The 24,753-nt window shown below is 36.8% G+C and overlaps 1 protein-coding gene across 1 annotated transcript in view; it reads right to left on the bottom strand.

Annotated features, from left to right (window-relative positions):
* The window catches only part of LOC149287292 (von Willebrand factor-like), a 72,360-nt gene that overhangs the window by 547 nt on the left and 47,060 nt on the right, over window positions 1-24,753 (bottom strand). The window contains exons 35-52 of the mRNA XM_089493011.1: window positions 24,373-24,550; window positions 22,403-22,623; window positions 20,777-20,969; window positions 19,578-19,922; window positions 17,325-17,530; window positions 16,093-16,195; window positions 15,922-15,996; window positions 11,717-11,818; window positions 9,495-9,703; window positions 8,829-8,978; window positions 6,419-6,547; window positions 5,662-5,845; window positions 4,717-4,757; window positions 3,070-3,186; window positions 2,663-2,761; window positions 1,519-1,647; window positions 798-837; window positions 362-459 (exon numbers count right to left, since the gene is read on the bottom strand). Coding sequence (XP_089349137.1) covers window positions 362-459; window positions 798-837; window positions 1,519-1,647; window positions 2,663-2,761; window positions 3,070-3,186; window positions 4,717-4,757; window positions 5,662-5,845; window positions 6,419-6,547; window positions 8,829-8,978; window positions 9,495-9,703; window positions 11,717-11,818; window positions 15,922-15,996; window positions 16,093-16,195; window positions 17,325-17,530; window positions 19,578-19,922; window positions 20,777-20,969; window positions 22,403-22,623; window positions 24,373-24,550 — 2,619 coding nt within the window. The remainder of the gene's footprint in view (window positions 1-361; window positions 460-797; window positions 838-1,518; window positions 1,648-2,662; window positions 2,762-3,069; window positions 3,187-4,716; window positions 4,758-5,661; window positions 5,846-6,418; window positions 6,548-8,828; window positions 8,979-9,494; window positions 9,704-11,716; window positions 11,819-15,921; window positions 15,997-16,092; window positions 16,196-17,324; window positions 17,531-19,577; window positions 19,923-20,776; window positions 20,970-22,402; window positions 22,624-24,372; window positions 24,551-24,753) is intronic.

The raw sequence follows: 24,753 nt of genomic DNA, 5'->3' as shown, positions 1-24,753 counted from the left end.
AATTTCTTTCCCACATTATTTTAAAGAGCCTCGGCTTTAAGTGAAAGAATAACGTGCCCAGTGAGATTTGTTTTGCATATCTTTGTAGCTGTCTGAATACATTTTTATTATACATTGTGCTACCAACTCTTTGCTATGTTTAGCTTTGTTGTTTTAAAGCTGGTGACGCCATTAGGGAATATGTAGGCCTTTTTCGTAGTGTTCCTTCTGTAATCTGCATTTTAACCTTTTCATCTTCATGTCTTTATTGGTTTAGCCTGTCATGCTATGTTTTCCAAAGCAGATGTCCGCTGGGTTCCTCTGCTATGCGACTAAAAAGGTTCCATGTATGCCAAGCGGTTGTTCTTCATTTGTTCCTTACCTCACAATACTGTATGTTCACCTGCCTTTCGGTCAAGCAGTCATCGACCCGGATATATTTCAGAATTCCAGTAGTTTGTCTGCATTCTGGCTCCACACCTACATCATCATATGAGATAATTTCAGTTTAGTCTTACCAATTGTATGCGCTATGTGGCCATCTACTAAAGTGTAGCTGTCATTAAAACACTTTGTAGGGCGTAAGTTCTCACCTAAACACTGTTCTAGCAAAAAAGATGACAGTTCCTCTATTATATCTATACCATCAGATGTAAAATGGGCTGATGCCCATGCGTGGAAATCCTATGGTTAACAGTTTGCAGATTATGCATTGAGACATCAGTTAAGATGTACAGTAAATATTTCATTTATGGTTAAACAATTCATGTAGAGTAATATATATATATATATTTAAGAATACAATCAGAAATGCTTACATGTTTCACAGCAGGAATTATCCAATTCTTTTATTTTACCCTATAAATAAAAACATAAAACAAATTGTGCATTTCTCAAAAGTATTTAACCATATAAAAAAAATGACCTTTACATTTCTCAGAATCCATTGATAATGCCAATAAGCGTTAGTGATCAGTGCCGCTTGAGTCCTTCTCTAGACATTTATACATAATTATCCTTCTTGAAAATTGCAATAAAGACCATTTTATTAAAATACCTGACTTAGGCCATAACTACCTGTCATAAACTCATAACCACATTTTTTGGATCTTTAAGCTTTGTGCATTGCTAAGCCAACATCAGAATGAAGAGCCCCTGTGAAGCTTTGATTAAATTAGCTTGGGTGTCCTCACGGCACAGACTGGTACAGTTCAAATTGGAGGACAAGTCCGGCCTTCAAGTCCACAATATGGTTACCCCAATTATTTTTTCTGAATATGGCTTCCTCCTAATATATTCTGATTACTTCAGTGTACACTGAAATCCAGAACACGTTAAAATGAGCTGCATAGAAGGACCACGGAATAGATCTCTGCATTACTGCACTGTATCTCTCACGCCCCATGTGGTCATATGTGGAACTGCAGACAAAAAACGTCCTCCAACCCAGTGTGTCCCATACCGTATAATGTGTTAAGACAAGGTGTGACATTCAAACATATGAATCAAATTATTTTTTTTAAATCCTTAAATACTCACCCCATCTGCCAAGCATTTTTCTCTGTTGAAAGGAGGACAGGTTGTTACTTTCTTTTCCCTGGTCAGCTCTCCCAGGTCATTTATTTTACAGGAGTAGAAATCGCATCCGTCTTTTATGGATTCATTAGGCTGCAAAAAAATAAAAAAAAAATCAGAAATATATGTTTGAATAAGGAACCTCTTGACAATAATGACCTCCCTCTAGTATTACATGCATTTCAGCATAATATATGATAAAAGTATGGCTTTAATGATTAACTAAAAAAATATTGTTATGGAATACATAATATTAGCTCTGCCTATTTTTAATAATATCACCATCGTTTTGACCTGGATCTGTTCAGTTCCTGGCTATGCCATGTCCGAAAGCCTTATATTTTTTGTTTAGCTATTCATTGAGAGGACTACTCTGTGGGGTCACCAGCAGTCTGAAATGTAAATACAGCATTCAATTGGGGCGTTTCCCATTTAAAAAAAAATATATATATATCGTTATATCTCTACTTTGTGTTACGTAGATAACACAAAATGGTAGGAAGTAGGCGGTTGGAAATACTCCCTTGTCAATGAGAAGAACTCATTCACAGGACAATGGACGCCTGGACACCTGGTCAGTTGTACTTCCCCAGTTAAAGAACCCCATTTTGTTGGGAGAATCTTTAACAACGTATATAATTTGATACATCACAACTACTGATATGAACCGTCTTAACCGTCTTATGTGAATAAGGGAATGGAAAATGGTTAATGAAGGAACGAATCACTGGCCTGTATGTGAAATGGTAACATACGTAGAAGGGACAAACTATAAAAAGTCTACCCATGGTCCATTAATAATAATTTTAGTGATTATACTACCATTCTAAAATAGATTTGGTATAAATGACCCCAATTACTGTACTACCCACGTAGTGGAATGTCATTCCCCGTGTAAGGTAGCCCAAAATGGCAGATGGCAGATGGCAGCCACATTGTGTTGCAACCTTACAAGAAATTACTTGGGTAGTTTTTGGAAGGTCTTTCCAAAAACTACCCAAGTAATTTCTTGTAAGGTTGCAACACAATGTGGCTGCCATCTGCCATCTGCCATTTTGGGAGACAAGCTGATGAATGTAAACAGGCAATTACAGTACTGAGGACCAACCTTCACAAAAACAGTGGTTCCATTTCTCAACGTTGCAGGGCAAGCAATGGACACACATTTGCCACAGCATGATCCAGTGACTTTTTGCAAGACAGAATTCTACAAAGCGATACAAAAATGATCGATTAGCAAACACGTATATGTATCAGTAGAATGTTTACAATGTTATATCCCGTTTTAATATATATTTTAAACATTTCAACCAATCAACAACAACCAGCAACATAATTCTTTTTTTTTGTCAAAAATGTAATATATACTAAAATGTGAAAATTCTTCAACGTACTCTAGAAATAAAATGTATTTTTCTTCCATATGCCCTATGTTACCTCCTGACTCAATTTTGATTATTTTTCATTTTCATACTGGACATATAGATAGATAAGTCTGTCCTTTATTGAACTTACTGGAGGGCAAGGCTGGCATGTTGTTTTCCGACAAGTGAGCTTGTAGCTCAGAATTGGTCCACTCTTCATGCTGCACTCACATGTGGTGCATTCGTCAATCAACATTGTTTCTGAGGGCTACAAAGAAAAGAATGAAAAAAGTTAAAAAAAACGCCAACCATTGATCTTTTCATCAAAAAAATACCAGAATTATAGCCGAAGATAAGTACACAGCTTCTTACTCCTCCAATACACAAATTTATTTCTGATATACCCTTTTTATATGAATTTTCCACCTGAGGAAGGAAGCAAAAGTGATCAAACTAATTTTTACAGATTTTCCCAGTTTTTGTTATCGCAATTGATGACAATGTTGGTAGCAGATTAAACGACTGTGCTCTTAATTCTAAAAAAAAAAGCAATATTGTTAACTATATGGGCAACAAATATATATATATTTTTTATATGACTATTGACTCTGAGATATATATATATATATATAGTTATGTTGCCATCATTTTAAACATAATGTTGATTGAAATATTATTATTTTTATTATTATTATCTTTTATTTATATAGCGCCAACAGTTTACGCAGCACTAAATACAACGCATATACAAAAATGATAAACAGCACACATATACTACAGATAAACAGCACACATATACAAAAATGATAATTATGGAACTACAGATGTAAAATAAAACCTTATGTATTTGGTTAAGAACAAACAGTTCTTTGCAATCCGTCAATGCTGCTTATTGTATTTTTTAACACTTTTATTTAAAAAATATATTAAAATGACTCGTATTTATTTTTATTAGAAACACACTACACTAAAGCATTTCATTTATAACTATTAGAAAGGTTTAACTATTATTTAACTGTTGCATAACTGCATATTTTTCGCTTGTTTTTCTAGCAGATTTAGTCAAAACCCAAATGGCTGATTACCGGTATTTTGTGAAATGTAACTAGAAAACAATGCTGTTTATACTAAAATAATGGTCCATTCCATGTTTTTATTGACCAATACATAGAATCCGATGATTCAGTAACCTAGTCAGGTGAGAATAGTATTGTGGAACATGTTCTCAAACCAAGAATTAGATGAAAGTCAAGATAACAATCCTTCGGAATCATAGAGACAGGAGTCTCATAATAATCCCTTGTACATTTAAAGCCACCTCCAGAGAAAAAGCTACCTCTCCTAGCAACCAAACATCTGCTGCCAATCTTAATTACTCCCTTGGCCTGTGTAATTAAGCATGGCTTTATATATTTGCTTCAAAAATTATTTTTCAAATGATACTGCTAAGCAAAAGCTATGTCATCATCCAGATCTTATAACCCCTGAATACATATAAGTGCTAGCTAGAACGCCGTTTGTCATACCAGGAACAACGCTTATATCTTTTTGTATCTTATATCTTTTCTTAGTGTGTTTGAGGTGTATGAGGACTGGTTTTGAGGAACATCGCGGCCAAACAAAGCTCATCTGTGTAGAGAAAGTGACCCAGAGAAACAAGGCTTCACCCGGAGACTCCAGGTCATCCCGTAGAGTTCCCAAGTATGCTAACAGACCAGATGAACATACTATCCTTTAGGTTTATAACAGCAACCATGCAAAAGAGATTTGGCTATTGTACAAGGTAACAATGTCTTACCCCAATAATCGTTCCATTGAGGGGACACCCAGGTATTGGTTCTGTATAAAAACAAAATGAGAACTATTTCTTATTCTGTAGAAGGCAGTAGTACTTTGAGATTCTATTGGTTAAAATAACACTTTTTATCAGAACAGACTGACTGACTGACAGACTGACTGATGAAAATTTGCATAAAATGAACACAACTGAATTATCCTTGATTCAGAGATTCAGATACCAGATGAAAATCCTTCTAAACTTAATGGGAACCTGTGTTTAATTGAGGTGGTCCAGGGCTGCCCATGATATTTTTTTTCATCGTGGGCTACTGAGTGTCTCAGTCAGAGATTAGACTTTTGCTACCTAGACATAGGGGTGGTCAGTAGACCCTAGAGTTGCTTCCAGGGCCAGGTTGACCATCTAGCATGTTGGGCAAATGCCGGGTGGGCCATGGCTGGGGGTGAAGTACATTTATCTTTACTGACACTCAAGCTGCAGATCAGGTATGTGGCCATACCTATCCAGCTGGCGGCCACGCATACTTCATTTGGTGGCTGCTGACCGTGAAGTGTCAGGGCCCTTTTTTCCATAGTCTGGGCCCGGTGGCTTCAGCAAGGTTCAGCCTAAGGTTAATTAGTATCTAAAACTAGGCTTAGTAAGAAAACTCCAAAGATGGAAAAATTAAATGAAAAGCTGAAGAGCAGAAGATAATATAGAGGGAGGAAATAATAAAAGCCTGCAAGAGAATAGAACTTTTTGGATGGTTTAGGTGAAAAGGGTGAGAAAAGTATCAGGATAGGTAAAGAAAACATATATATATATATATATATATATATATATATATATATATATATGTATATACATATACATATATATATATATATATATATATATAATAGAGATAAACTAAAATGTAAAGTGATGTTAAAAACATTTCTTTAAAATGAACCGATCACCACTTACCACAATGGCACATGGGACAGCATTCTGATCCCTGCATGCATACTAGTTCATATCCCACAGAACACTTTTTGGCATTTATATCTGAGCAGGACACATTCTTTTCCAGGACAAATACTTCATCATTTACTTGTACGCACTCGTTGATAATACATGGGTCATAGGGAGACTTCCAGCTGGAACCAACCTATAATAGGCCAGGAACAAAAAGCACGTTAAAAAAGACTAAGTTTTTCTAGATGTAACATTTAGCAAGCAAGCCAAAATATTTACGTCTATGTGAATATGTCCAAAACACTGTTTTGAACCTACAATGTGCATTTCCTAAGAATGTTCACATAAGGACACAAGGTTCTTGCCAGATATATAAAAGAGAAGATGCGTACAACATACTTTTTAGAGTCTTCGTCCATAGTTACATGGGCCTATTTGAACATACTTGCCATTTTCTACATAGATACCTTTGAGCATAGCTCTGGGTGGAATTGCATGCAAATTTATAGGAGCTGGTAAGTCTAACCAAAATTACAAAACAAAATTACCAAAAATTACCACGGCAAACAATGTGAATAAATATGACTTAAGTTGTATTTGGCTTCATAAATGAATTTGTCCATGGTAGACGACTTCTAATATCTGACGATGCGTGTGTGTGTTAAAATGTACATCCAATGGAGTTCTACATTAGATTTTAATAATCAGAATAATACGTCAGACCAACAGCATGTTCTGGTAATGAAACGTAGCTTCAGATGCATACATTGTAATAACGGATTTTGTCCTGCGGCATGTCAAAGTCTCCTTGACCTCTTAGTTTGAAGGTTTGTTCACACACGGTCCTTACACACTTTCCACAACACTCATTATTTTTCTTTATGTATGTGAAACCCTAAAATTGAAGAAAAAAAAAAAAGACTTTTTACTGGAACGAAACAAAGAAGATAATTTATCACTAATCAAAAGGTGGTCTCCTGGACTCAGCAATTCCACCATGATAATGACCAAGCCAATCCACCTAATTAAATGGAGTCACAACTCGGCAGAACAATGCATTTATTTCAACATGGCAAACGCTGAGTAGGCCCATTTTTGCTGAAGTCGGCCAATTTGTGACCAAGCTGAAACTGGGATATATTCATTTATACCCATCTAACCCGGCAGCTGAAAATTGGGTTTAGAGAATACACATCAAGTCATGTGCTGATTGACACTTGGTTGCTTTATACAATTTACGATTCAATATTAATTTGTGTGAGCCCAATGAATGGCCAATCCAACTGGACGATCAATGAACCTAAACTTAATGCCAAAGAGAACTTGTTTGGTGTCAAGTTTGGGTTTCGATTCTAGATTTCCAATAAGGAGAACAAACTAGGCATTGGCTGGTAGCCTAACCTTGTAGGGGCACCAGGAACATCATCACTCATCAGCATTTTTCTAACGTCTCTTCTGTAAACCAAAGGTATGAAATGAACCTAGGTTATTTTGTGGTGCATCAAAGAGCACCTGGGCAGTCAACCTGACCCTGTCAAAAATCCCTGAGCAAGATAACATGGCTAATTATAGCAGTCCTATTATAAGGTGCTTTTTAAACCTGTTTTTAAGCACATTTTATCTTAAAATAAAATAAAAATCCTTGTTTAAAATAGTTTGTTTTCTGAGGATATTGGCCCATAGCCATACACAGAACTTGCGTTAGAAGATAATAAAAATCAACATCATATAATGCAAATATGCTTTATAATGCTATCTTTTTTTGAGTATGACCTTTTATATTAAACATTGTGCTCTCTTGTTAGATCACATAAAAGTTATCTATTACTTTGCATTAGGTTCTATACATTCTCTCTATTGATTCATCATATTACTCTAATGGAAGACAAACACAAAGATGGTCTTTTACTACTCTCCAAGTGACGCGTGACATAAACATACTAAAATGGAAAGGCTGGACCGTCAAAACAGAGGAAAGACCTGAGTCATTGTTCACATACAAACACGAGTACACAGCTACCGAGAAGAATAGGAAGCAGCTGGACAATTAACGCTCGCTCCTATTACGACGGACACTTACTGCCTTGTAGTAAAATATTATTTTTTTATATATATATATATATTTCACAGTGTACGTAAAAGGTCATCTGGTTAATCCTTCTTCTTTAACTACAGAATGTGAATTACTTTTTCTATTTTTTATTACATTTTTTTTTTTAGTACGAGCACTGCCAGGAAAACCTCTTTAAAAAACAGACAAAAATAATGACAAAAATAATTTAGAGAGTGCAGCACTTAATATCAGAATTTCGCCCTATATCTGCTATATTATATCTATATTATATCTTGTGTGGTTCCCCTTTAAAGTTTAAATGGATTTATAGTTACGACTATGGTTCATTTTTTTCATAACAGCTATAAAGTCAGAAAGGTCACTTCTGGTTTATTTTTTTAGAACATAATCAATTATGCAAAACTAAATAGAAACATGTAGTTATGTGTGACCCAAGGCATCAAAATGAATATCACACTTATTCCCGGCCACCCAAGAAGGAGTGTCGTACACAAACTTAAGACGACACGGTGTTCAGCTTATTACAATGCGCGTCTTTGTTATCCTCAACAGATATAACCAAACATTTCCCATAAAATCAACACACTTCTGAGAATAGAAGTGCATTGGAAAATATTATAAGCCGAAGTAGAGAAGCTATTAAGTTATTCAGTCATGAAGACAGAGTAGCACGCTTCTTGGAAAGTACCACTAAACTTTTATAATAGCTTGGGCTTATTTGAAAGACGCCAGACTTATTTTGGCAATGCCCCGCAGAATTCGGAGAAGTCGCAAGCTGCTTTCTCTGATCAACTGCTAAGAGAGAATGATTCGGTCGCCGACAGTCATTCGCTGCTCCTGTACTATGTGGGTCAATTTTATCCCATATTGACATAACAGATCTTAGATTGACTGTCTTTACCAATGTGGGACAAAAACTCATGTCTCTCATGGCTAAAGGCTTGTTGTCACTCAGGTGATTGATGGCTCTTTGTTGAGTCTCTTCAGACCACCAGAAAAAAATGTTCTCAGGCATGCATCTATAGAAAATTAAAGGGATTCATGGCCTTCCAAAGCAGCAAGAGTAGTCCACACAGGCCAAACCCAAAGACATCATACTTACTGGATCACAGTCTTTCTTGCATCTCTTTTCAAGGCATTCCACTACATGGAGCTGGGTAACCGAATCTTCCATGTCTGTGCATGAACAGGTCATACAGCCATCCTCCCAGGAGCTTCCAACTGAGTAGGCATTATTTTTATACACACAAACCTGGAGCGGAGGAGAAAATGGTTATCTTGTAATTTCTACTGATATATATTATATTTTAAATCTTGGATTTAAATTCTTATTCATGTTAAAAGGGCCAAGTTGAGTTAAGTTTACCTTTATACCTACTCGGTCAACATTCATCATTATATTTGGTAGCATTGGACCCAAAAGAGCTTAACTTCATACCTACTCGACAACACTAGTCATTATGTTCGGTAGTCTTGGACCCAAAAGAGTTTAACATCATACCTACTTAGTCAAAACTGGTCATAATGCTTTCCTTAAGTTTAGTTCCTAACCCAGAGGGGTCAGGCTTGAGACTATGTTAACATCCATTGGTGAAATACACAGAGAATTCAGCCAGGACTGAAACACTACCCAAAGTCCATGGCCACGTAGTATTTCATGTGAACACGTAAGCGTTTGCATTTAAAAAGTGACAAAATGGGCAACTGTCCTCCTTAGCAGCCCTTCCTATCGAATGGAATGGTCAAGATACAACGTGTTTCAACTCACCTTATCTGGATGGCATGTAACAGATGTGCAACCGCACTCATTGGTCAAGAACGATGATATATATCCAACTGGACAGGTGACTGTGGAGTTTGTGCAGCTGCAAACACATTCGTATTCATCGCAGCACTGAGTCTCCTTCAGCGTGAGCTCTTTATATGGCGGGCAGGAGGGACGATGCTTTTCATAGGCACATGTTTCTTTTTTACAGGCTATGTATAATAAAATAAGCATTAGCACCCATCATAGCTTTAAATCTCGCTTACTTAAAATTAATATTAACAGCAAAATATAAAAGCACATCCGCTATAAACACACTTTTAGAGCTAAATAGCTTAGCATCTGAGTCCAGTTGAAGAATACTGATAAGTTGAACAGTCATCCAGCAGAGCTGGTAGCGGTTAATAAGGGGATTTAAGTATGTGTTGGGATAGACATAAGGCTAACCCTGAACATGGTCCAAAGACTGAATAAGGTTTGGGTTTTTTTACAGCAGGAAAATGTGCAGATGGTCCAAATGTGTCTCAATCTACAGTCCGGTTCTTTGTAACATGGCATGAAAGGCAAAGCAGATGGCAGGAACATGAGCGCCATCTAGTGCTTAGAGAAGGAACTGCTGAGAAGCTCACTGAGGTTTGCTTTTCATTATGTAAAGTCAGTGAAATTAAAGGTTTTAGTGAATAAAGCCCAGGGTCAACCTATGACCTTGAGCCAATATATGGGTTTAGCCAAATCGTCATGTTCAACTGGGATGACACCAAGAAAGCCACGTGCCTCATTGCAAGGTCCACCCGGCTCAAACCAAGCCCAGTCTAACCACCCCAGCCATAAGGCTAGTTCTCAATATGTATTTAGATGGTAAGCGTTAAGATAAGAGGAGCAGACGTAAGAGGTCAATTCTTACTTAGCTTTGGTGCTCCTCAACAGCCTAAACTATAGGAAACTCTTTGACTAATGCTCAATGTTTTGATCTCCTGATTGTCCAATGGATCATCACGGAAAGAGAGGTAGAGCTTGGCGTATTGAGATTCCGTTTCTCTAATTATTTAATCTGAATCAAGATTTTGATCCATGAAAAAATTATTTCAATATTTGATTTATCCTTGGTATGTCAAAGCCCAAACATTGAATTATTTTTTTTTCCTTCTAAAATACTTTGAAGTAGATGTGAGTTAGCAGCTGTAGAATTTGACAGTCGATCTACCCCACAGTTAAGAACACATGCAGTGGATAAGGATTTCTCTTGAGTTTTTTTTTTAATTTTTTTTTTTTTACTTCTTTCCCGTGTGAAATGCTTAATACCCGGCATTATTGCCGGCCGCTGGAAGTTCACCGCATTGGAATGTGTATAGAAAATCCTTAGCCAAGCTGGTGCTATGGAATTGGAGTTTGGTAAATAATGCGCAGGGATAAAGGCAATGAGAGCTGTTCTGTAGGATATAAAATGATTCAAACTCAAACCAAAGGTCAACTGTTGAAAGACGGAATGTAATGTCTCTTAGTAAATTAATGTCACAAAGGGGCCCTGGAACGAGCGGTATAAGATAGACTTTCTCAGACAGCTTAAGTATTAACTACACTAAGAAAGTTGGTGACGCCATAAGGGTATCTCTGAAGATTTATTTACAAGCATGCATAGAGTCTACAAGCTATCACAAAAACTGTCCAAGTATGGCATTAAACCATTGAGTGATGCATTCCACAGTGCACCAACTGAGTGAAACGGCAGAAAATGATGTTTTATTGCCCAGAAAAATGGGACATTGAATTTAAAAATAAGATCCGTAACATATATTGTTACTGTGCTACCAGATGCCTGCTCTTCGTGCAAGAGGGCTTTCAAAATTAGCTGATTCCCTGAATTGTTAAATATAAACTTTATGATCACTAAGATGAAATGACTTGCTAATTCATGAGGTGGCAACCAAATGTTTCTAATGATGGTCCTTTCGAAAAACAATGAGTTGAGATAAAGTTCTTCTCCATTATTTAACCTGTAAGTATTTCCGCTATGATATACCAATGACAAGAAGCAGATAAATCATTAGAAGAGGATGAGGGATTAATGTCTAGGGTCTAATCATTAAAAATAGACCGGTATGGTGCCTTATACTGTTTTGAGTGCCTTCTTATACAGTATACAAGAAATTAAAGCAGTATATAAAAATAACAAAATAACAAGTCTCTATTATAAAACAAAAACAACATTGTTCAATACAACTTACCACACTGATAAAGTGCTTTGCATTGTCCTGGGTTTGTCAGGATGGGGACGAGTCCATTCTCACAGTGCGGTACTGGAGTCACGTCACATGTTTTATCACAAACTGCGATGTAGAAAGGAATATGGACTTGTTATTAGTTACATTTAGATTCGCTGCATGAGGATATCAGCCTATTTATGGTTACAGTTATGGTTAGAATTATATGGTGATGTGTATTTATCTTGCCCTCTTTGCATTGTAGATATTCACAGGTGTCCATCCAAGAAGTTATTTTTTTGTTTTCCTTTTTCTCTCTTTTTTCCACATTTTAGTTACTTAATCATATAATAGATCTGATGATAGGTTTGGTATTGAACATTTGTAATTGCAAAGGTCCAGAGTCTATATATATATATATATATATATATATATATATATATAACACCAAGAATTCTAGATCATAAGCACTATGTTCTTTTTTTTTTTGCCATTTTTGCCACCAGCCAACATCCATGTACAATGTACATGCTGTGTATTTTGGGAGTCTATATCAGACCTATGAGTTTAATTTACTGAAACAATAAATGATTCTTTGGAAACTCATGATCTCTAAAAATGGAGTTAAAGAAAACTAAGTAAAATAATAGAGACATTTTAGAAATCTTGTTTATTTAATGACATCTCCCCTAAGCCAAATAACTCACTCTTAATTAAGGCAGAATTCTGAATAACCCTACAAGACACACGCAAAAACACATTTCAGAAGGCTTAAGAAAATTGAGTAGATGCTAAGAATATCCTACTGAAGGAAATGAACATTACAGATGTGGGTTTTTCAATGAAGCCTATGAAACAACATAAGGGAGAAGATAAACACAACTGAAAAAGACGTTCCGTGGTGTATATTCTCAGTACGTGAAACCCTTATTTTTGCAAAATGAACAGAAAACACACCATGTTAGTATTAACTGGTTCAGACAGCCTTGGTGGAACAATGAGAAGGTAAATGAGATCCGGACTAAAAATGTGGCACTGGCACTTTAAGGCCAGTGGCTGCGTCACGATGTAATGAGCAGCATAGAAGATGAATATGAAGCACGCCGGATGGCCACTCTGGGCTTGATAATACCAGGGAAAAGAAAAACTGTCGGTGCGCTAAGCTAGTCACAGGCTCAAATAATACAAATGTATAATACGAGGCCTACCAAACAGGTGTAAGCATGCTGCAAAAACAGTGTATTGGCTGTACAATGTATACTAAAAACAAAAACTGTCTGCGCTTCTTACCCTAATAAAGTTGGCAACAAATATATAAACATAATATAAATGGGAGGTTTTGGTTATATGAATTGGCCAAAGCATAATAATATAATTATATCAAATTTCTCCAAACCCCCCCCCCCCAAAAAAAACTACGAGCTAGTTGGCTTTGATGCAATAGTTTAGTTATGCCACAACCTGAGAAGGTGACAGTTTAATAGTTTAAAGTTAAGCTTCGGTAATCATCCACAACGAGCAATTATTTTAAATCTGTCAGTAGATTATACACCGAGACAGGCTTTTTTATGTTCGATGACATAACCGTCTTAACTTCTTCCACCTATTATTTTAATTACAATATTGTAAGGGAGCTGAAAGACTCTGAGGTCTTGGAAGCGATTAAGCCATCAGGGGATGTAGGCCTGTCGTCCTTGCGAGGTGTTGACACGGAAAGTCACGTATCTTAATTTAATCTCTGACCACCCCAAGTTCTTAGGAAGAACCTTCAGATGTCTAAATACCTACAGCGCAAAATATTGTTGGTATCAAAGGTGCTTAAGCCATATGGGCTTCTTAAAGGTGTTCAACAAAGCTTTGTCAAATAAAACACAGCCTCAAGCAAGACTTCAACACAAAACGGGATGGATTCCGAAATCGGTTTATGTCTTCTTGACACGCACTTTCCAGATAATATATTTAAGAGGAAGGAAGTCAATATTTGTCAGATATCGGATTAAATCGGTCTTCTGCTATTAAACAATAGTATTTCGTAGAAGAAGCTATTTTTCTCAAAAAAGATGGGGGGGCAGTTTAAAAAAAAAATTATAATAATTCAGTGTTTATTACCATGGCAACATTACACCGACGGGAAGAGTATTATTTTTGTCTGCCTACAACTCAATGAAACAATTTAATTTAAAAACATTTTCGTGTAAGAACAGGATGTGACTTTAAGGCAGACGTTGCAAATCCTCACCTCTCCCTGAGGTCTTTTTGCCTTTCTTAGACTCGCCCAAGACTTCAACAACAACAAAAGTGTAAGGAACTGAATAACCTGGAGTTCCACAAATTATCCTTAAGATCATTCAAGAAAAGATTTAAGAAAATACACATGAAAGACTGGCGGGACGCTGACACGGGGTAAACAAATATACGGTTCCTCGTATACAAAATGTTACCTTTGGGGTCAATAACAATATTTTAATGCAAATCCCACCCAATCTATTTAAGACCCCCTTTTTTGCGCAATGATGTCTTCTAGAGAAAGAATTACCACGTCAATAGCGGCAACATGTCTTCAGCCATGTAATTATTTATAAAATATAATGCTGTTCTGCATAGACAAATTATTATGTATTGGTGGGTTATTTACTCATAAAAGAGTAATTACAGTAAACCTAGCTAGTAGCGGTTTGAGTTGCTATAGCAATGCGGTTTTTTAACCTATAGAGGTCCTTAACCTGTGATATAAGATGACAAGAGACTACAAGTCAACTTTCTCTGAACATTTACATATTCGCATAAACATTAAGTGACCACATTGGCCATATTTTTCAGGACACATACAATGCTTACGTATTACTGAACAGCACAGGTACAGCATGTGAGATGTACAAATAAGTTATTTATCCCCTTTGTGTTTATACATCACACATACTGCAGGGGGCAGCACTTTACCTGTGTCAGTAATATGTGAAGATGATCTATGTCCTTAAAAACATGGCCGGTGTGGTCACCCTCTTAAAGTTACTTTGTCAACTACTCTTTTGACCCCCACGTGCCCGGTGCAAATGGTGACCAAATGGCCAGCCTTTTCCTTTATCTGATTTCTTTCCCCACAAACTTACAATATCATTAATTTCGGAAACCTCCAAGCTACCCAGAGCCCTCTTTTTTGAGGTAGACAGATGATGCCAGCCAGCGGGGGAGATGGTATCAGTAGACAAGGCACCATAATTGGGTTGGGTAGATGACGTTGCGCGTGGGGCGAGCCATGGCCATGGGCAGGCAGTTGAGTGTGTCTCCCGAGACCCGGGGATTTTAGGGGACAAAACCCAGAGAGTTCCTAGGTATGATCATCATGTTCCGTTTATTTATATAGCGCCACCAGATTCCATAGAGTTCTTTGCACCATAGTTCGTTGTCAAGAGAGACAAGAAGGCCAAACAAATAACTGCAACACTGACCCAAAGTCGCCCTGATTCTATTATCTGATATTAATTAGCACTTGGCACCAATGGTTAACTTATTAAAGTGTCACATTTGGAATTCTCACCAAAGCGAGCGAGCCAATGTGTGACATAATACACATGATAATTTCCAATGGACTATCACAGCCACTACAAAAAAAAGCATATAACACTTTTTTTTTTTTCTCAAAAAGTGGCAATAACAAATCTGTCTGGCAAAATGAAAGGAATACAAATGTTTAAGTAATTCCATAGTGTTTTTATTTTACCTCCGGGAAGATAAAAGAAACATAAGATGCAAATTTTGGTCCTGAATTTAGTTTTAATATCAATCTATGATCTAGAATATCTTATGTATACATATAATCAGTATGATGTAAAACTGAGCCAGTCCTCATCATATCTCCCCATTCTCTGCGTCAGCGGAGGGAAATTGGGAAACAGATTGGGAAACCACAAGAAAAACAAGAGACAATATATAGATGATCCTGAATTTTGAGCCATTATCATGACTAGATTTACAAGCCAGATGCCCCAAAACCAGAAAGACTTCTAAAGGTAAAAACATTTCAAAAACACTTTCCAACTATGAAATGGATTTAGAATGGAGTTGAGTGGACGGTGCGACCATAAAGACGCACAAATGTATCGGCCACCACTTTTACTGCTCGTTGGCTTTGTTCTAACATATCATTTATTTAGATGGCTGGTCATCTGCATAAGCAAAACCTATACAGTTTAAATTCACCTCTTTGAGGGATGATTACAAGTTCTTACCGCATTCATATTCCGGACAGCAGTTTTTAGAAGTCGTTTTAAGCCTGGGAAATTCGCAAGGTCCACAAGTAATGGCTTTGGCAAAAAAAAAAAAAAAGGGAAGACACAGTTACCCCAATGCAAACATACAATTCAGTGAATAATGTAACTAAAATAAAATGTTTTTATTACGTTCGATTGAAGGGCACGGCCTTGACGTGCAGTTAATTGTCCTGTTATCAAGGCAGATGCACAGACCGCAGGGATCGTTAATGGGAATCCATCTTTCCAAGTGCTAAATAAAGAAAACATGTTAAAAATATATTTTTGTAGCAATCCAAGGCTCATAATTTGCATGAATATCAATCACACTTTCTGCTATCCAGATATAAAGCTGAGATAAACACTATTTGGCTTATGTATTTTTTTATTTTTTTTTATTTAGCAACATTTACATTTTTTCACTGCTTTTTTGGCGATCAGCAGGTGCGAATTGTTAAAATCACACTTGAACTGTTATGAGTTCTGTTTGACGTACGGTCTGTAATGGTGGTCTAGAAGAAAGGGGAGATCCAACGTTCTTGCCAGTGGTCAGATGATGGACCACACCAAGAGAAACCTGCTTCTCTTATGTTACATTACCCCTCCTGGGCCACGGCAGCCACCAAAACTCCCAGTCTTCATCTTCATTGTCGCACTCCCCGAAGAGATATGCAACCCCTTTCTTCCCTCCCCGGCCAAAAGGCCTGCAGGAGGGCCAGATCTTCTTCACTGGAACTGATGTATAAGAGAGGGGGTAGCTCAAAGACTACCAAACCTCTCTCACCCCCCCCAAATGATCTTCAGGGTATCTGGTTAAACCGTGCAATGTGAAACAAAAAATGTGCCAATCAAGGCCCCTGGGGCTAGTAATAGGAAAAAGAGAATGTGCATGAAGGGACCGGAGGTGCCTGGTGCAAGTGTGCAAAAAAATAAACCATCTAAATTCTCATATACACCCCAGTGAAATGTGCGTGCAAGCAAAACAAAATCCCGGGACCAGGGGGTCCAGCTTTCCCCCATCCAAAGGTACTTACTTGATCTTAGCCAAAAGGCCGTCTTGCTTTATTACAGATGACTTAATTCACAACATTTGTATTACTATGATTATTAAGGTTAATTATTATTATTTATTTATACATTTAAAATACTACTTGTCCGAATGTACATTCTGTCTGTTCCTATAAAAATATATTGGTCTGCAATGTCTGAGGAAAATACAAATAGAAAATGTATAATAAAAAGAAATGAACAACAAAATCGCTATATTATATTTTGGATAGAAAAAGTCTAGCGAATTTAGAACAAAATGATTTTATACTAGGTAACTTTTAATTCAAAATATTGGTATTGAGTGGGTTTTGGAATAAGATTTGATCACTTACTTGGTGGTCTTCTCCATACTCATCAGTGCACTGGCTACAAACATTTTCACTGACACATCTCTCATTCATAAGCACATCTCCCTCCGGACAGAAGCAACCTTCTGTGGGGTGATGGGAGCACTGGACTCCATTAGACGTATCCCCACACTCCTTATTGCATCCCAAACGGCAGTGATTATAAACCATTGATGTTGGACACTCCATGGCTGAAAAACATTGGGGTTTTTTTTTGGTCAATTACTAATTAACCATATTCAGACTGAGCAGTACATTGTACTTGTGCAATATAATGCATTACTCACTCTTCCCAAATCCTGCATTTTACAGGTATTTATACATCAAAGTAAGCCATGTAAATACGTAGAGTGAGGTTATCTATAAGTGTGTGTTAGCATGAATGAGTGTGTTAATCTCTACATTTGTGTGCTAAAATGTGAGACCCCACCAAAGTGGGGACACACAGTAGAGAAGGTTATCAAGATGCTGTTTTTAGTTGGTCTAGGTTCATCCTTCTTTGTCTGTATTTGAGGGTCTCTTGAGGTTCTCTCAGGTGTGAGCTTGGATATATGTACTTCTTTGCTTGCTGAGGGGATGTTGCTTTCTTCAGACAAATATGCCTTTTGATTTAGTTCTAGATGGCTAATTTGGGACATATTCTGATAAATTTTCTTCCTCTGGAGTTGCTCAAGTCAACAAAGATTGGAGACTCTTCAGCGCAGGGATGCACCGTAGGGTAAACTATTACTGTCTCCTCTTGGTTGAGCTAGTCTCATATCTCTTTGAACACATTTTCTTTCTTTGGGGGATCTCTCGGGCTTCTCCGCAACGTTGAGGCCAGACGCAGACACCCGTCCAATAATAAATGGAAAGAGGTGGCAGATCTAGCAAATAAATTAAATTTCTGCCCTTACGTTATTGCTCTTCTCCTTCCCCCAACCTTACAAAGGCTGCTATGGATTTCTGAAACTCACATAATGAGTCAAGTACCAACCCTGTCAGTTGGGTTTATTAGTGTATTAAAACCCAAAGTAGAATAATTGGGAAAAGTATAAAATCAGAATGTAATAGTCAATATTTTTTGTGTCTAAGAAACATGAAACCGATTCTAGGATTGGAACGTTATGCTCCATCGTAGAACAGACAATGTTGCTAATTGCATGGGATTAGATGTATGGAATGTGCTTTACCAGTTGTATAGGCAAGGTTTGCCATTAGCAAGATGGATAGTATCAGGTGGTTTTATCCCCTCACTCAGTTTGCATGCATTTTAAATCTATAAAAGAATACAATAAGACATTTATAATATGGGTGACTCTAGTTAAAACATGCTTTAGAGGAACGTGACAGAGTGGAAAATAAAAATTAGCAGCATCTCATGAGGTGATGGAAAAATCAAAGCTACGTAGAGGATGTGTCTATAATAAAAATGGAATTATCCTTTTGTGAGGGTAGGCAGCTTTTCTTTACAATTCTGGGATGATTCATGAGTGTTGATTCCTTACATGAGAAATTCTTCCATGACTAATGTCCTGTCTTTTCACAACAAAGAAAATGTATAAGGCTAAAATTGTTTTTAAGGTTTAAGGTTAAAGAGTTGAACTGTATTTGAAACTTTTTAAACTTTAACAATGTTATTATTATTATGTCTATATAATAGATATAGTTGTATTGTGTGTTTGTCGGTGGTAGGTTTGCAATACTTAATATATGTGCTATTTTGTAATAATTTAATTATTTACCCAAGTGGACTAGATGTTAGAAAGTGAACCATACAAAATATCGAAAGAATAAAATGCTATTAAAAAAGACATTTTTTTTTCTTGCAACTAATAATAGTTTTCGTTTTGAAAATTGGTATTTTTTTTCATTAGTATCATTTCAGGAGTGAGTGATTCAAGTACTTTCGATGCATCCTTTCAGTAGTGCTTAGGGGTCTACAAGAGAGTTCTAGTTCTGCTTCAACACAACCTAACCAGACATTCATACCATGACCACAGCACATAAAAAATGCTTGTGCCTTCACGATTTTCTTCGTATTGAAATACATCAAATGCTAAGATACCCTTGCCCTTATTTTAAGTCCAAGACCTGTGAATGTGGAAGTTCTCTTCTTCTGGAAGAAGAGATCTCTGAGGTCCTGAAGCCTATGTTAACCAACAGCTTGCTCTCTGCATAGGTTAGTCTTCTAAAAGGGCTCATCTAATGATAATTAACGTTAACAGCAAAATGTAATATATTTTGTATTATACTTACCACAAAACCCTGGTTTTCTCCAGTCTACACACTCTCCATGAATCCTGCAAATGTGACTGTAAGTGGCAATGACTTCACATGGGTCTTGCCCGTGGCAACTTGTTTCTCTGCATGTTTGATAGTAGGTGCTAGGTGAAATTTTCTTGTGGCACTCCTCAAAAATGGCGGAAAGCATAATGTCGCATTGGGCACTAATTGGCTCCGTGCATGGGTCATCCAGTTTTGTTTCACAGGTTCTTCCAAGAGTATCATGCACGGTCCAATCCTTTATGAATCTACTATTGTCTGTAGTTATTGAGCCGTCGGCTAAGGTGAAGTCATTTATAGGGTTTTGGTCACAGATTCCTTACGCACAAGACAAAAAAAGACAAGTAATGTTAATATCAAAGCTCATCGTACCAGAGACTTTACCAGATTTACAGTTCCCTTCATTGCAAAAGATATTTTTTTTTAAAAATGTTATGTAAAAAAGCATAAAACATTTAAAAAAAATTAATTCAGCTTTACATTTTCCTGAAAATATTATGTAATTTCCAGATGAATAGTTGAGTTGGCAGACTGAAGATGAAGTTGTATACAGTGTAGTATGAAGGGCCAACTCTGCTCAGTTTCTCCTGTAGGGTTGAGTTGACCCCATGTAATGCATTGTTCAGGTGGGAAGATTAATTGGGAGTTGAAATATTCAGCTCGAAACAAAGTCGAGTGACTAGCTAGGTGATTAAGACTCGGCCATTCTATTATACAGTCAGGGTGTTTTCCTAGTAGATTTGGCTAACATAACTGAGTTAGAACACATGCAAATGGTTAATATGCATATTTGAAAACATAATCTCATACAAGTAATACAAAATGAAGGGAGTTCCCTATTTAAACAAACCTCACTTCACAAACTTCATTTGAACTCTATAAAGTATACGAGAGTCTCAAAATGTAAAACCCGACAACATAACGGTATCTCAACTGTTAGTGAATAGACAAGCTGGTGTCCGGATGCTGTTAGGTAGGTCAGTTGAGTTTGCTCTGTAACTCTACTGCCAAATCTCCTCTCTGCGTCTCTTGGCAGACATCCCAAATATGGCTTTTTCACATCATAATTAAACTTTTGGCACATTGGACCAGTAAAATAATTCTGCCAATTGGTTTTGTTTGTTTTGTGTTAGGAGATCATATTCGATTTGGTAAATAACTGAACCACTTACCACACAGACCCGACATCTTTAGAGAAAACGCACTGGGGTTGAGCTGAAGCATAAATTCATTGTTCATCGGTGTAAATGAAAAAAGGAATCCCAGGCTTGGAATCATAATCTCGTGGATAACAACTTCATATTGGGTCACCTCGAAATTGTTGTTTTTAAAAGGTATGGAAACCATTTTTCCATTAACTGAAACCTTTAAAAAGAAGAGAGAGTTACTTCCAGCTTTGAAAAGCTTACAAAATGCACAAAATTGCTTAGTTTTTTTTTAAAGGAATAAACTCTGCAGCTTTTTGCAGAGTGATCAGCAAACATGGCTCTGCAACCCTGCATGATTGATCGTAGTACATATGGTTGGCCAGTAGAGGGGGTCAATGGAGATCCCAGTAGGATCATCTTCGATTGTCAAAAAAGTAATTTTTAAACTTAAAACAACTATTACTTTTAAAATTATTTAAAGTACAACAGTAGCTTAAGTCAAGTAAACCAGATCTGTGTTTACTTTCAAGCATTAATGGCGTGGTGACTCAGTACTATGCATTTTTTTTTTCTGAACAAATGTTAGACGGCACGTTTTAAGACGTAAAAAAAAAAAAAAGAGAGAGAGAGAGATTAAGACTGGGGAGGTTCCTTTCACCGTTCCATTTATAAAAATTTCATTAGGGGCTTAAGTCACCAGAGCCACAAAAGCCAAGAATAACGAAACCTATTTGTCAAATAAGTCACAAAGAACAAATATAAATTTGTATATGTTCTTGCAGAAACTGGCTGTAATCCATTTAATCAAAGTTGCAGTCGTATGACGATGTTTTTCTTTAGCACTTTCTAAGGCGTTCTTTGCTGGCTGCTTGAGATATTTTCAATGATGCATCACCATCCATCACAGATTACTCACACATTGCAGCGAGCAAGCCAAAGGTCGCTTGGAAGTCAGCATGTATTATATTTTATTGAGTATTATCAAAATTCCAGCCTGCCTCTGACACAGACACATGGGGCCTTTATGTCTCTACTGTGAATACACATTATTGCTCATTTTTAAGGTCTATTTAGGTTGTTTTTTCCCCCATTTCCTACATGGACTGGTATCCCTTGGTACAACTGTGTTTAATTGTTATCAATAGACTAACCTCAGGATACCTAGACCAACATATGTTACTTCTACCATGCATAACGCTTTTTTTTTTCCATAATCCCCCTACCTTACAAGTTCAAATTTAATAGTTATAAATTTACAGTATGTGAGCTTTATAGATTCATTTTTCTTTTGTATAGAATTAAAAATAAATGGAAGATGTGGCTGAAAGGCACCCATGGGTTGACTCCCTAAAGGTTGGAGGTGAACGTTCATGGTGAATGTGTTGGAGAAAAACAAGATATATGAATCTCTGGCTGAGTTTCAGAAAAACAAATTGATGTCCTTCAGCTGCAAACCTTGCCAACCTGTCCCTGAAGGAACAATAAATTGTCATTGTCCTGCTAACAAACATCCCTGATGGATATGAAGCTTCTGCGCCAAGACACCATGTTGGGCGCATGCAAGACTTTCCATTTGTCATCTTTTTTATGATGTTCTACAGACCACTGTTTTCAAGTGTATTAAAAAATATTAAATAATAAGCGTCATACCTGCATATTATGCAAAAGTTGTATGGAATCTTGTTTGTACTTCACTTCTATATGCTTCATACATATTTGATGATTTATAGAGCTGCATTCTCCATTTTGAAGGATGACTTGAAGGTCATGTTCTTTGTCGTCAAACAGAACGTAGGAACAGTTACCCAAGAGTTTAAATTCTAGTCCGTCAAATGTACCAATATGGCGGGTGGAACTTCCAATACACATACCTGTCAAGAGATTAAAAAAAGAAAGGAGTATGCAATTTAACTATTTGGAATTAACTGATATAAATAGTTAAATTACTAAAAACACGGCCCACATGAGCACAAACTGCACAAACTAAACATGACCTACTTTTTTAATGTCAAACATTGACTCCCTTTTTCTTCTCAAATTCACATCACATAAATAATGATCATACTTTAAATCCTCACATTATATTCAAAGAAGAGAAAACGCAATTCAACGCCAAAGACAATGTTTGTCAACCTTGAACGGGAAAAATGTGTTCTTGTGTGAACAGGAAAATGTGTTTTTGTGATTTTCATTTATAATGATCCACAAATGTAGATATCATTCAGGTTTTTTTAGCCACTTAAAAGATTGGAGGTTAGTTATCAATAGCGAGTCTGATGCTAAGTCTTATCACCATAGAAACCAATGAAATGTCTCTGCTTCTTTAACCATTCCTAACACTGGGGCAGGAAGGTACCAGACATGTAGTCTCCCAAATAGCTGACCCCGCCAGACCTCAACAACTTAACACAACTCTCAATACATCCATGTCTATGATCCCACTGCCTTTAGTTTAAAACATAGGAAACAAATTAGCCATCATTCTAAGGGGGGTCTCTCACTCATGCTATGATTGGCTAGCTGGTATCTGCCAATCAAAGTCAAGCTTCAAACCAGCAACATTTTCATTATCCATGAACTAACTGCACTGAACCAAATCAGATTTCCAAATAAATAATTATTGTTATTATTATATATATATTTATTCTCGACAATACACACCAATAAGCTTTCGTCAAAATTGATTAAACGTTGACCTCTAGTGGAAACTCGGTTACATGCATTTTATGACCAGCCTCTTTCCTTCCAGTTGATAAATAGCATTCATTGTCTGTATTCCTCTGTACGCTCGGTTACCAAACGCACTTGATCTATAAGCTGTTCGCATTAATAATGGGGCAATTTAACTGGAATCCTGTAGCCTTGCTGACATAAGTAAATGTGTTTTGATTATAGCTCTGCAGAAATGTATTTCAGAACGCTTGATTCGTTGACATCATTCATGTATTCGGTATGAAGATTGTCATCAAGTGTAGTATTGTAGATGTGCCAAGAATGTTCAATAACGCTTTTGTCTATATGGAGTTTGGAATATTTCGCCGTGCGAAGACGTTTGTATTCACCATTATGGGTGATTTATTTTATCCTGTATGCTTTGGAGATTGCACATGCTTAAAGATATTTTAAATGTGCCAGCTCAGCACCATTTTGGTAAAGCATTTTTTTATAGCATTATTTTTTGTTATATTAGACAATAGACACCAGTTCTCATTGGCATTGAGAGAAATAAAATCTTTGTAACTCTGTTCCAAGTTACAAATTAGGAGGTTGTATCAAAAACATCATTTTAATTGCAGTTTTTTTATGTTTTCTTTGCTCCTGTTGGTTATCTAAAAGTTCGAAAAGTTATCTTATCACCATAGCAACCATCAGGATGTTCCAGGATCACAGGATGCTGACCAGACCATTTCATTGGTTGCTATGGCGATATGACATCTTTTCAAACTTTGCTTCAGAATGACTTTATATACATAACACCCACTGAATTCTATCTGCATATGGAAACATTTACACATACACACATATGTACACACACACATATATACACACACAAATATGTGGCTGTTCTATATCGCAACTATATTTTTAGCAACAATGGTATTATATGAAACACGACTTACAAGGGCAGGTCCATCTACAGCCACAAGTCTCTTCAATTTTAACAGCTGGAAGGTTATTGTGACACGAAGGCTTAGGAATCTTTTCGCAGTTTACTTTGCGGCTCACCATACTCATTGTTCCGTCTGACATGCATGTCACGCTGTGGCATGTATCTTTTAGCATCCATGTTTCCCCGTGCTATGAACAGGTGAAAACAGATGTCATAACAATATTAATCATAAGAAATACATGAGTTTTTTTTAACCCTTTTCAGTATCAGAGGGAGGAATAAGTCACAGGGTATTGTGTCACCTGTGGGACCACCAATATGAATTTTCAGGGTCTACCTATGTAAAATGACTGTTTATTTACCATTTTATTACTGGGCTGCTGATCTTAAC

The sequence above is a fragment of the Sceloporus occidentalis genome, unplaced genomic scaffold (genome assembly GCF_023333645.1).
Source record: "Sceloporus occidentalis isolate IW3139 unplaced genomic scaffold, rSceOcc1.0.p SCAF_62, whole genome shotgun sequence".
Lineage (NCBI taxonomy): Eukaryota > Metazoa > Chordata > Lepidosauria > Squamata > Phrynosomatidae > Sceloporus > Sceloporus occidentalis.
Note: the sequence above shows the minus strand (reverse complement) of the source record. Positions and strands in the feature narration are given on the sequence as shown.